The sequence below is a fragment of the Syngnathus scovelli genome, chromosome 12 (genome assembly GCF_024217435.2).
Source record: "Syngnathus scovelli strain Florida chromosome 12, RoL_Ssco_1.2, whole genome shotgun sequence".
NCBI lineage: Eukaryota > Metazoa > Chordata > Actinopteri > Syngnathiformes > Syngnathidae > Syngnathus > Syngnathus scovelli.
In genome coordinates this window covers 14357726-14371037 of record NC_090858.1, presented here as the reverse complement: position 1 = coordinate 14371037, position 13312 = coordinate 14357726, and the positions used below count along the sequence as shown (strand labels likewise).

At 50.6% G+C, this 13312-nt stretch overlaps 1 protein-coding gene across 3 annotated transcripts; it reads left to right on the top strand.

The window, feature by feature from the left end:
* Positions 1-992: 992 nt before the first annotated feature.
* On the top strand, positions 993-6679 carry LOC137840815 (uncharacterized). Of its 3 annotated transcripts, none has more exons than XM_068652642.1 (2): positions 993-3499; positions 3613-5024. In XM_068652642.1, exons 1-2 carry the CDS (start codon positions 1594-1596, stop codon positions 4665-4667), a joined length of 2961 nt encoding a protein of 986 aa, XP_068508743.1. In that variant the 5' UTR covers positions 993-1593; the 3' UTR covers positions 4668-5024. The 3 variants fall into 3 exon arrangements, with proteins under 3 accessions (XP_068508743.1, XP_068508744.1, XP_068508745.1); XM_068652643.1 differs by lacking the exon at positions 3613-5024 and adding an exon at positions 6220-6679 and having other exon boundaries at positions 1003-3499; XM_068652644.1 differs by having other exon boundaries at positions 1004-3499; positions 3563-3739.
* The last annotated feature ends 6633 nt before the right edge of the window (positions 6680-13312 follow it).

Sequence of the window (13312 nt, the reverse complement as noted above, 5' to 3'; positions counted from 1 at the left end):
AATGGTCACTCTGCCTCACAAAGAGCAAAGATGTTCTTCATTGTACAGTACCGTATTTTTCGGACGAAAAGTCGCTCGGAATATAGGTCGCATTAGCCATAAAATGCACAATAACGTGGAAAAAAAACATATAAGTTGCTCCGGAGTATAAGTCGCTCCGGAGTATAAGTTGCATTTTGGGGGGAATTTAGCATCAGCGTCAGCATCGTCGTGATTCCACAGCTCTAGTATATAACTATATTGTAGCGTTAACAAAGTACAAGGAAAGATGTGGGTTTGTTAAACGGCTCTTTATTTAACAAAACAAACTTCGAGGCGTGTGGCGGTGTGGACTTCCATCCCCGGAGGTGGTACTTCCAGCCACGAAGGTGGAAGAGAGCTCCATAGAATAGGACCGGGCGTGTGTAAAAGCCATGTCCGAGCCCCATCCACCGTCCCCGGACAGCCACCGGGCCGAGCGCTGGCCCCCGACTTCCATCCACGGAGGTGAAAGAGAGCTCCGTAGAGTCGGACTGGGCGTGCGTAAAAGCCATGTCCGAGCCCCATCCACCGTCCCCGAACAGCCACCCGGCCAAGCGCCGGCCCCCGCCTACCATCCACGGAGTTGAAAGGGAGCTCTGTAGAGTAGGACCGGGCGTGCGTAAAAGCCATAATAGTTTTTCAAACCTTCTGTGTCACTCCAAATAATTAAATCCTTCAAACTCTTTGTCACTTACAAACAAAGCCACTAATGATGCCAGCACATCGTCATCTTCGTCATCCCGTGATCGAATCTTTGTCCTTTATGTAAACAACCGCCGCGCTGCGACGCTGACGTCACTTGAAATTCAAATTACAATAATCGCTTGCTACATCGCGGTTCGTTTATCGCGGTTTCACCTTTTTTTTTTTTTTTTTTTGAAAATTTGTGAAAAAATTCACATATAAGTTGCTCCTCAGTATAATTCGCCCCCCCACCCAAACTATGAAAAAAAACGCGCCTTATAGTCCGGTACACAGAAGGGGCGTTGTTAGGGCCGACCGATGGTCTGATTCTTGCATCATAAGCCAATAAGTTTTGCCAATCAAAAGCTGACAAAGACTTAATAAAATGTTTTTTTTCCCTGTCTCTCTTTTTGGCCCGATTCAAAACTCTCATTAAACAGGCAAATGATCTGTCTGTAATTCATATCTTTGTAGTTTTAAGCATTAAGGGACTTAAAGAATAAGGTATTTTATTTATTTTAAAGTTTTTCAATCAACCCACCAATTAATTGTGATTGGAATTTTTTCCTGCCATATATCAGCTGACCTAAAAAACAACATACCCTGCTCAATTAATATGTTTGCTTTTACTAAATGGTGAAAATACCAAGAGCGACATTATTCCACCATAGACGCAAGATAGGACAATATCAGCTTAGCAGGATCTTTATCTTAGAACAGTTTAAGAGGCATGGGCAAACCAGTTGTCAAAGCGACAAGCAGCAAACCTGCAACATTTTGTGGTGTTCTTGGAGGCTTGTTGAGTATTCCCTGCAGAGCAGGAGACGATGACACCCAAGTGTTCCGACTGCAAATGAGGACATCACTGGCTAATTTAACCAGAAGGCTATGCTTGTACATGATAGTGTTGTCAAAAGAGTCACTTACTGTCATTTGAAACCAACTAAACCAGTGAACGCTCAAGTGTTTGTGTATCTACGTCATCTGATGGCGCCGCGGATGGCTGCCACGGTGAGTCGCTCTCTGTTTCTTTGTCTTATTTTGTGTGTTTTCTGTGTCTTCTGCTGTCCATCCCGGATCACTTTTACTAGAGAAGCACTGTTAAACATCGGTCAGTCTTCTTCTGGTATTTTCTCTCCTGTTCTCTCTGACTCAGACTGTTTGTCGGAGATTTTAGCCGGAGCGGCGGTGCTATACAAGCTAGCGCGACGGCGGCGACGCGGAAAACGAGCGGGAGCCCTCGTAAATCTGAGGCAGAGAGGGTTCCGTTCTGCCCTACCGTCAATTCATCTGGCGAATGTCCGCTCCCTGGCGAACAAGATGGACGAACTGCTGCTCCTCACTTCAAGGAACACGGACTTCAGCAGATCCGCCGCGCTGTGTTTTGTTGAGACGTGGCTTAGCGAACGAACCCCCCACCACGCCATGGAGTTAGCTGGGTTTCGGCTAACGCGTGCAGATCGCAGCGCGGAGCTCTCCGGAAAATCAAAGGGAGGTGGTCTCTGTTTCTACATTAATGAACGTTGGTGTACCGATGTCATGGTGTTGAAAGAGTTTTGCAGCCCTCTCCTAGAAACACTTTTCATAAACTGCCGGCCGTTCTATTCACCACGGGAGTTCTCCTCGATCGTCATGGCGGCTGTTTACATCCCACCACACGCACGTGCGAGTGAAGCCACGCAGATGCTGGCTGACCAGGTGACAGACATGGAGAAACTTCTACCAAATTCACTAATCATTGTTCTGGGTGATCTTAACAGGGCGAACCTCGCACACGAACTCCCCAGATACAGACAGCACATAATGTGTCCCACCAGAGGGGCACAGACACTGGACCACTGCTACACCGTAATTAAGGATGCATACCACTCTGTGGCTCGTGCAGCTTTAGGACTCTCGGACCACTGTCTAGTTCATCTGATCCCTGCCTACAGACAGAAACTAAAAACTTCTAAGCCTGTGGTGAGGACTGTCAGGAAGTGGACAGTGGAGTCAAGGCAGGACCTCCAAGCCTGCTTTGACTGCACCGATTGGAGTGTTTTTGAAGCTGCAAATTCAGACTTGCATGAACTCACTGACACTGTCACATCATACATCAGTTTTTGTGAGGATCTGTGTGTGCAGACTAAGACCTTCTGCACGTACAACAACGACAAACCTTGGTTTACACCGAACCTTAGGAGGCTGCGCAAAGTCAAGGAGGAGGCCTACAGGAGCGGTGACCGGGACCTGTTCAAGCAGACCAGAAACACACTGAACCGAGAGGTCAGGAAAGCCAGGAGGTGTTACGGGGAGAGCCTGGAGAGACACCTCTCTGCCAATCCTGATCCCTCAACAGTGTGGAAAGGCCTGCAGAGCATCACGGGCTTCAAGAAACGAACCCCCCGTCCTGTGGAGAGCCCAAGGCTCGCTGACCAGCTAAACAGGTTCTACTGCAGGTTTGATCGGTCCTCCCACACAACGGGACCTCCTGCAGCACAATCCACATACTCACCTCCCCCCACAACTGCTCTGTCCACACCTCCATCACCGTGGTCACCGACTCTCTCTCTTGCAGAGGCCGCGCCCGCACTCCAGATTCGCGAGGAGGAAGTGCGCCAGATGTTCCGGAGACAAAAGATCAGGAAGGCACCGGGCCCAGACGGCGTGTCACCTTCCTGCTTGAAAGTCTGCGCTGAGCAGCTGGCGCCCACCTTTGCACGGATCTTCAACCGTTCCCTGGAGCTGTGTGAGGTGCCCTCGTGCTTCAAGAGCTCCACCATCGTTCCAGTGGCCAAGAAGCCCGCCATCACAGGTATGAATGACTATAAACCTGTTGCACTGACATCTGTGGTCATGAAATCTTTCGAGAGGTTAGTACTGAACCACCTGAAGGATGTCACGGGCCCCCTGCTGGACCCCCTCCAGTTTGCCTACCGGGCAACAGGTCGGTAGATGATGCGGTCAACATGGGACTGCACTACAGCCTGCAACACCTGGACACCCCAGGAAAGTACGCCAGGATCCTGTTTGTGGACTTCAGCTCGGCGTTCAACACCATCGCTCCTGACATCCTCCAACAGAAGCTCATCCAGCTTGCGGTGCCTGCCTCCACCTGTCAGTGGATCACCAGCTTCCTGACCAACAGGAGACAGCGTGTGAGGCTGGGGAGCATCACATCTGACACCCTGACCACCAACACTGGAGCCCCTCAGGGATGCGTCCTCTCCCCACTGCTCTTCTCCCTCTACACCAACGATTTCTCCGCAAGTGACTCTTCCGTGAAGCTCCTGAAGTATGCAGACGACACCACTCTCATCGGACTGATCCAGAACGGTGATGAGACTGCGTACAGACAGGAGGTGGAGCGGCTGCTCCACTGGTGCAGCCAAAACCACCTGGACCTGAACCCGCTCAAGACCGTGGAGATGACAGTGGAATTCAGGCGAGGCCCTTCACCACGTTCACCCCTCACTATCCGCAGTAATACTATTCTCTCATCAGACACCTTCAAGTTCCTGGGAACCACAATCTCTCGGGACCTGAAATGGACCGGCCACATAGACTCTGTCCGGAAGAAGGCCCAGCAGAGGCTGTACTTCCTGAGACAGCTCAAGAAGTTCAACCTGCCACGGGAGCTGCTGAAGACCTTCTACACTGCCATCATCCAGTCTGTCCTCTGCACCTCCATCACTGTCTGGTTTGGATCGGCCTCCAAACAAGACAAGCACAGACTGCAACGGACAATAAGGACTGCAGAAAAGATAATTGGAATCAACCTCCCATCTATCCAAGACTTGTACCTGTCCAGGACCAGGAAACGTGCAAGTAACATCTCAACAGACCCTTTGCACCCAGGTTGCAGCCTGTTTGAACTACTCCCCTCCGGACGCCGTTATAGAGCTCTGTACACTAAAACCAGCAGACACAGAGACAGCTTCTTCCCCCAGGCTGTCGCTCTGATGAACTCACACCACTCTTAGAGTCTCAGAGTCATTACTGTGCAATAACATCCCGCTTGCCACACCTTTTTTGTCTACACTGTTTGTACTATGTGTCCTCTCTGCATCCATTGCAGCCTGGTCATCCTAGAAGAGGGACCCTCCCATCTGTGGTCTCTTCTCAAGGTTTCTCATTTCCCCTAGCTGGAGTTTTGAGTTTTTCCTTGCCCTCTTGGGAGTTTAAGATCAGGGGGTGTTTGAGAATATCTTTCGTTCTTCACATGTCCTGAGTGTTGTTGTTAGTCACCTAAATGTTGAACAGAGGCTGTGATTTACCGGAGTCAAATTCCTTGTTTGGCACGCTCAAACATGGCGAATAAAAAACTCTTGAATCTTGAATCTTTAGTGTTCCTTCCTGTGCTTGACAATGAAATACAATAATCCCTCATTTATTGCAGATAATTGGTTCCAAAAACCAATCCGCGATAAGTGGAATCCGCGAAGTACGGTCACCAACAAGAAGTACTGGTCAGGCTAATGAGTTAGCGGAAAGATGCTAATTTGCGATTGTGCTAACACGCGAAAACGGGACTTCTAAAGGAATGTAAACAAACATCTGGAGCATTACTACATTGTCCTAAAGGTTAGACACATGGTTCCTCAATTTAGAAGTTTTATTTTGACTTTTAAACATTTCCTTAATTTGGAAGAAAAATCTGCGATGTAGTGAAGCCGTCATAAACGAAACACGAAGTAGCGAGGGATCACTGTAGGTGTTTGTCAATCCTGTTTGTGCCTTGGCATTAACCAGACGGCCGGTCTGTTGTTTGTTTACACTGTATGTACGACACTGACATTGTGACAGCGAACACTGGGGTTTTTGTGTATCTCTGAGTGTTCTTTCAGGTACTTGATAAACTGCTGTTGTGACTTTTTAATTTCCTGCCATCTTTCTGTTGGCTTCACAGTGTGTAATTATGACAGATGGCAGCAGAAGCCACAAGGGTTTGGTAAACGCAAGCCGAGTTTCATGTTAAATCGACGCTAAATTGGTGCGCCAGGGACATTTGGCCTGTGCTCTTCACACCTAACGCGGCGAAGGGAGAGGTTGCCGTGTGGCAGCAGAAGCCACAAGGGTTTGGTAAACGCAAGCCGAGTTTCATGTTAAATTGACGCTAAATTGGTGCGCCAGGGACATTTGGCCTGTGCTCTTCACACCTAACGCGGCGAAGGGAGAGGTTGCCGTGTGGTTGCCACGCAGCGCGGCAAGGAAGCTGTGCTATAGTTGCAATGTTTGAGAGAGTATAAAGCTAGGAATCCTGGAGGTAGGAGTGAGACCGCAATCTCCCCTGAAAAGGTTCCGCGACTATCATCATCATCACCATCATCAGCAGCAAGAGGACTGTTTCAGCCAGAGAAGCAGGAAGAATAATCTTTTCATGTGACTGTGTGTTGGCATTTATGATTGAGTGGCTTCATTAAGTTTTCTTTTAAAGTTACATACTCACGACAAACACTTCAGAATAAAAAACAACAACATCCGTTTGACTGCAGGAATTCATCTTTTGTACTTTTTCACGCCTGCGGTGGACAGATGACTGCTGGACACATCATCATCATCCGTCCACTTGGCAGAGCCAGGAGCAGCTGTTGGAGGGAGAAGATGGAAGAGGAGGCGGCAAGATGAAGGAGGACTGAAGAGAAAGAAGATGGAGGAGGAGGAGGGAGGTTTAAGAAAGAAGAGATCAAGATGGAAGCTGGATTTAAAGAGATTTTTTTGGTTGGTAAAACAACTTAGCAAAAAAAATGAACAAAAAATAGGAGTGAAGGATGGATTAAGAGAAAGAAGGTCAAACATAGTGGAGGAGGGGTGATTTGGAGAGAGACGAGAGGAAGAGATGGAAAGTGCCCATGGAGGGGGGATGAAGAAGAAGAGGAGCTTGAAGGATGAAGAGCACGGAGGAGAAAAGAGGCACACGCAGATGGAGGAAAGGAAGATTAGGATGAATATACAACAGCGATCGAGTTGGTGGAACTAAATCTGAAGATGAACTTACATCGGTGGCTGACCAGCTCCTTCTGCTCCAATGCATTACAGAAATACGTATATTTGGAAACAAAACAATTAGGCTTCCTCCACCAAACTACGTACGTTCCCTCGTTAATGTCTAAAAAGCATCCAGACTTGTGGCGACATAATGCTGCACAACTCCCGCAGAAGGAGGGGGAGATGGGGTTGTACAGTAATTCTCAAACAGGTCAGCAGTCAAGACAATTCATATATTTGTTTGGGAATTAATTGAAACACTTGAATAACGATGACAGGTCGCTGGTGGTGAAACATTTGGAAATTGACCCGCATTTGGACATTGATTTATGCCTGATATGATCAGATCCATGTTTGTTGCGGTTGCCACATTTAGCCAGTCTAGTTTCTGTTCATTTGTACGTCGGGCGTGTGCGATCTTGTCGTATCAAATGTGTAAAAACTTGATTTTGTCCAATCGTACAGTCCCAGCTGTCCGGGTTGTTCCTCGTGGCCCTGCAATGCCGTGGACGTCAATAATTGATGAGGCACTATTCTTCTCAGCGCTGCAGTGGAGCCGGCCTGAGCACACTTTATTAGCACTGCCGCGTGTGCACCGCAGCTTAAAACAATGTTAAATTACAACGAGCGGCGCAACAAATGTTTCTGATTTAGTGGAAAACTCTTGTGGGATGTGAAGCCCGGCAAATGTTTTTTTTTTCCAGCAAAGCAAAATGGATTTTGTGTGCTTAAAACACACACACACACACACACGCACACACACACACACACACACACACACACACACACACACACACACACACACACACACACGCACAACACACACACACACACACAAACTGTCTAAATCGGGAGCGTTGGACCCTGAGCTGGCAGCTCGTGATGACTTCATTGTTGCCACCATTAGCGAAATGGAATGGAGTCGCTTAGTTGCAGGCTTCTTTAAGTTTTAATCAAAGTTTACAGAACTTGATTTGTTCTGTAAACAAACACTCCAAAGGAGCCGTGTCAAGGTTGTTTAGTTTGGGTTTCCTTCAATGGGCCATTAGGACGATGAAAATCCGATAAATGCATCAGCAGCATCATATTATTACATCTGCAGTCCTTCCTCGCTATGTCACTGTCCACAATTTACGGGCACAGCACTTCAGGATTTGATTTTATTTTTGCGGTAAAGCTGCTTTAAAGTTGACGTTTTGCTCCAGATTTTCTGTCAAAAAATGACTAAATCCATTCAGCAAGAAACATAATTGACAAACTTTATTTGCGTTCGTGTGCCACAGATAAATGACGTGGCGGACCTGATTTGGTCCTCAAACCTTGAGTTTGACACCTGCACTCTGGAAGCGTTTAAAGAGAAAAAAAACAGAAGAAAAGCAGAGTTCAATGAACAGACACTGTGTGTTTCAAAATTGGAAAAACGTTGAATGTCGTCGTACAAACAGTTCGCAAGAAGCAAGGCATTGGAGCGACACGAGCGTCGACGTAAGTGGCACATAAGCCAGCCGCCCACCAACATAACATTCGTCTTCGACTGAAATATTCCACCACTCTTTCCAGCTGCGCTTATTCGAGTGTCTTTGTGGGAGGATCAACTCGCCTGGGCAGAGTTTGAGAGTGCGCCTTTATTAGCGCATTAATTAGTCTTTTCTGCGGCTTTACTGGTTACATGATACAGATCAGAGGCGTCATCAAAGCTTGAGCACCACTGAGAGCTCGAGCGTCCGTCAGAAGGGGGCTGCAAAAAAAAAAAAATCCCAACAAAGTCATGTAAGTGCTCTTGTAATTGAATTTAAAGAGCAAACAATAAAGTGTGTTTGGAGGGCCCAGAACTGCTGCGCTAGCTTATCCCTCTCTGGCTTTGTTATTTTAATCACAAGCTCTTTAATTACGACTCATAGTGACAAACACCCGGCGTGTTGAAGCAGCAAAACACGGTGTTCTCACAATCCACTATATTAGGTAGACATGCTCATGTGGTCAGGTCTCCAGTTGAAAGGGACTACGGCTACAAGAAAAAGAGTGAGCAAGAGTGCAGCACTTGAAATACTTCTGGTCAACAGTCCAGAGCTTTGAAAGAAGTTGAACAAACCAAGCAGGTTGGAACGATGGGATGAATGTGCCAGTGGTGTTAGGTGTTATAGTAAGAGTCACTGCTAGGATGAAGGGGAATGCTTATAAGACATCTAAGACAGATGAACATTTCCATATTGTAGTTCAATTTTTTTATGTATATATTTTACTGGACAACACTTTACCGAAGACTGGGTGGCACAACGGTTTCCGCTCTCAATATATTCCAAGGTACTGGCTGGGATGCCATCTGACTGACGAATAACCTCAATTGTGAAATGTGCGTACTAGGGGTGATGGAACAGGGATTGCTGTGAAATCACTTTCTCCTCAAATATATTCCTCCATGCCGCCTCACAACTACAATCAGGTTCATATGTTTCTAGAATCTCGTCACATCACCGTGGATGTGTTTAGATAACAGTTGAAGCACTCCTGCGGTTGCCTGCAAGACTTCCATCTGCCCCGGCGTCCGTCCATCATGGCGAGGTGCCAGCACCATAACCGCTGGTAACGTGCCAACCCGTAGGCGTTGGCTTTAGCGGGGGTTACCTGGCTTTGGCCTCTGCCCCCTCCGCCCATGGCTCCGTGCCCCGTGGCTCACTGCTACCGTACGCCTGCCCACGCTGAGAGTTGCTGCTAATGGGCACCTTTGGAGGGGCCGTGAGCCGCCTGAGGGGAGTTAATCGACAAGGCGAGGCGAGGAGAACAACCTTTGACAGAAACCATCCATCCATTTTATATACCGCTTGTCCCCACGGGGGTCGCAGCCATGCTGGAGCCTATCCCAACAGTAGGCGGTGTCATGTGTGGGTGCCACCGGCCGCTCGGCCACGCCCCCCTATCACCCGGCACCTGGCGCTGGCTCATCAGGAAGTCTATATTAGCGTGACCAGGGCAACTCCAGTTGTCAGCTTGTCTTGTCATGTCTTTGTCCGCATCAGAGCAGAGAGAAAAAGAAAGAAGAGAAGAGAAAGAAAAGAGAGAAAGAGAATAGAAAGAGAAAGAAGAGAAGAGTCCTGTCATCCAGCCACTCACGCTCAGCGAATACAGCCTTGCCCGTCCACCGCTCCAAGACTCCATCGATCCCCTTCCCTTTCACAATAAAGTCTGGTCGTTCTGCACATGGCTGTACTGTCCGATCCTTACAGTACAAGCTGACCACCACTATGCAGCCAGCAAGCGATCAGATGGCATTGTGCCGACTGGAGCAAGCGGAGACCGCCGTCAGCAGCCTGTCGGCAGATCTCCAAACCCTGATTTTGATTGGTCAACAACGGCAACAACAAATAGAGCAGCAGATCCTGGGCAGCTTTCAAGAGCAGTTATTCCATAATTCACCCGTAGACGCTGTCTCGGTTGCGCCGGCGCCCGTCTCCACTCCTATGCTCCGCCCAGTCCCAGAAGTCAGACAACTCGTTGATGTTCCGGAGCCCCACCTGGGTGACCTCGAGAAGTTCAGCGGCAATCCCAAGTACGTCCGGGCTTTCGTGACAGACTGCCGCATCATGTTCGGTCTTCAGCCAGTCACCTTTGCTTCCGAACCAGCCAAGGTGGGGTTCGCTTTGAGCCACCTCACGGGCGAGGCACGGCTGTGGGGCCTGGCCGAATATAAAAGAGGATCCTCTGCATGTGACACGTTCGAAGCCTTCGCGGAGGAACTGCTTCGGCTGTTTGATCTGGGCTCCGCCGCCGAGGATGCAGCTGAGGAGCTGGCGACGCTGCGCCAGGGTCGTTGCTCGATGGCCGAATACGCCCTAAAGTTCCAGACATTGGCAGGAAGCAGTCATCGGAACACCCCGGCCCTGGTAAGCACTTTCCTCCACGGGCTCGCTGACTATATGAAGGACGGGATGGTGGCATACGATCGCCGTCAAACCCTGAAGGAGGCGATGGACCTCGCAGCCCGAATTGATCGGCGGATCCGAACACGGCAGTGCGAGCGTGAGCAGAGAGCGTCGCGTGAAACACGCCGCCATTTCCCTTCGTCAGGGTCAGAGCCACCGACCTCACCACCAGCTGCGCCAAAGGAGCTGGGGCGGGTCTGCCTTCCCGCGGAGGAACGCACTCGACGCCTCACTCTGGGCTTATGCTTATATTGTGGGAAGGAGGGTCATCGGGCGATTCAATGTCCGTTAAAAGACTAGGAGCTCACGCGGCATCAGAATCCGGGTGGGTTCGACCAGCGCTCACTCTACCGGAGCCAGCGCGTTCAGGCTATGGGCTCTCCTTCGGATCGCTGCGGGTGACAGAGGCGCGACAGCCTTGGTGGATTCCGGGGTGGAGGGCAACATTATTGACCTGGGGCTGGCTCGTCAATGGGGAGTGAAACTCCTGCCTCTGAGTCCTTCGATCCCCGCCCATGCCATCGGTGGTCGGCTGATAGGCAAAGTTACTTCCATCACGGAGCCGGTCAGGTTGCGGATTTCCGGTAACCACCATGACACCATACAGTTATTTCTTCTGCCACTCTCAGGACAGCGGCTCATTCTGGGGCACCCCTGCTTTCGCCAGCACAACCCCGTGTGGACTGGGAGGTGGGGACTGTACGGCAGTGGAGCAATCGCTGCCACCGTCTTTGCCCTGAAGGCAGCCGCTCCGGAGAGTCGCCGCCCAGTCCCTGTCCAGACCTTACCAAGGTACCGGCTCATTACCATGAACTCGCAGACGTTTTCTGCAAAACCAGGGCAACTGTGCTTCCTCCTCACCGTTCCTATGATTGCGCCATCGACTTTCTACCCGGTACCTCTCCTCCCAATGGCTGTGTATACTCCTTGTCCGCGCCGGAACGCAGGACCATGGAGGAGTACATCCGGGACTCCCTGGCGGCAGGGATCATCCGACCCTCCTCGTCACCCGCAGGAGCGGGATTTTTCTTCGTCGGGAAGAAGGATCGTACGCTCCTGTGCAGAGACTACTGGGGGCTAAATGACATCACGGTGAAGAACCGCTACCCGCTGCCTCTCCTCTCGTCCGCCTTTGAGAGTCTCCAGGGCGCAACCATCTTTACCAAGTTGGAGCTCCGTAACGCATACCACCTGGTACGTATCCGAGAGGGAGATGAGTGGAAGACAGCATTCAACACTCCGAGCGGGCACTACGAGTATTTGGTGGTCCCGTTCGGACTGACCAATGCCCCAGCCGTCTTCCAGGCCCTCGTCAATGACGTACTAAGGGACATGCTCAATCAGTTCGTGTTTGTATACTTGGATGACATTCTCATTTTCTCCCGTTCGCTTCCCGAACACATCAAGCATGTCAGGGCAGTGCTGCGACGCCTCCTCGAGAACTCCCTATTTGTGAAGGGGTTCCATGCCCCCTCGGTCAAGTTCCTCGGCTACGTGATTAGGGCAGGGTCCGTCGAGATGGATTCCGAGAAGGTGAGGGCAGTCACGTCATGGCCCGTGCCGGAGACCCGCAAAAGACTGCAGCAATTTTTGGGCTTTGCAAATTTTTATCGCTGCTTCATTCGCGGATACAGCACAGTGGCTGCTCCTCTCACTGCCCTTACCAGCCCTGCCTCTCCGTACAAATGGACGGAGCCAGCGGAGCACGCCTTCGTAGAGCTGAAGAGGCGCTTTACGACCGCCCCGAGCCTTCGGGTGCCTGATGCCGAGAGGCAATTTGTGGTCGAGGTGGATGCCTCTAACGTGGGCGTCGGAGGGGTGCTGTCCCAACGCTGAAGCCAAGACAATCGTCTCCATCCCTGCACCTTCTTCTCACGCCGCTCGTCATCCACAGAACGCAATTACGACATCGGCAACCGGGAACTCCTCGCTGTCAAGCTGGCTTTGGAGGAGTGGTGGCATTGGCTAGAGGGCGCCGCGTTGCCGTTTGTTGTTTGGACAGACCACCGTAACTTGGAGTCCCTGCAATCGGCTAAGAGGCTGAATGCCAGGCAAGCTCGGTGGGCTCTGTTTTTTAATCATTTTAACTTCTCGCTCTCCTACAGGCCGGCTTCCCGCAACGCCAAGGCAGACGCCCTGTCTCGCGTGTTCCCTGGTGGGGAGGTGGTGCAGGGGCCGGTCCCCACTATCCTCCCGAGCTCCATTCGAGTCGCGGCCATGTCATTGGAGATTGAGCGTCAGGTTGAGGCCGCTTCGCGCAATCAATCCGGGTCCAGCAATTGCCCGGAGGGTCACCTGTTCGTTCCAGAAAACCTGCAGGCGCCCGTCCTGCAGTGGGCGCACGAGTCACGTCAGGCCTGTCATCCCGGGGCTGCCTGCAGATATGTGGTAGCCCAGCGATTCTGGTGGCCCACCTGGAGAGATGACGTCCGCGATTACGTTCGCGTCTGTCTCATCTGTAACCGCTGCAAGGCGTCGAATAGTCATCCAGCCGGATTACTCCAACCGTTGCCCGTACCCCGGTGCCCCTGGTCCCACTTGTCGATTGTCACGGGCCTTCCGCCCTCGGAGGGGAACACAGTGGTTCTTACTGTTGTGGACCGCTTTAGTAAGATGACCCATTTTATTCCCCTGCCTAAGCTTCCGTCGGCAAAGCAAACGGCGTCCATTATGCTGCGGGAGATCTTTCATCACCACGGCCTCCCACGGGACATTGTGTC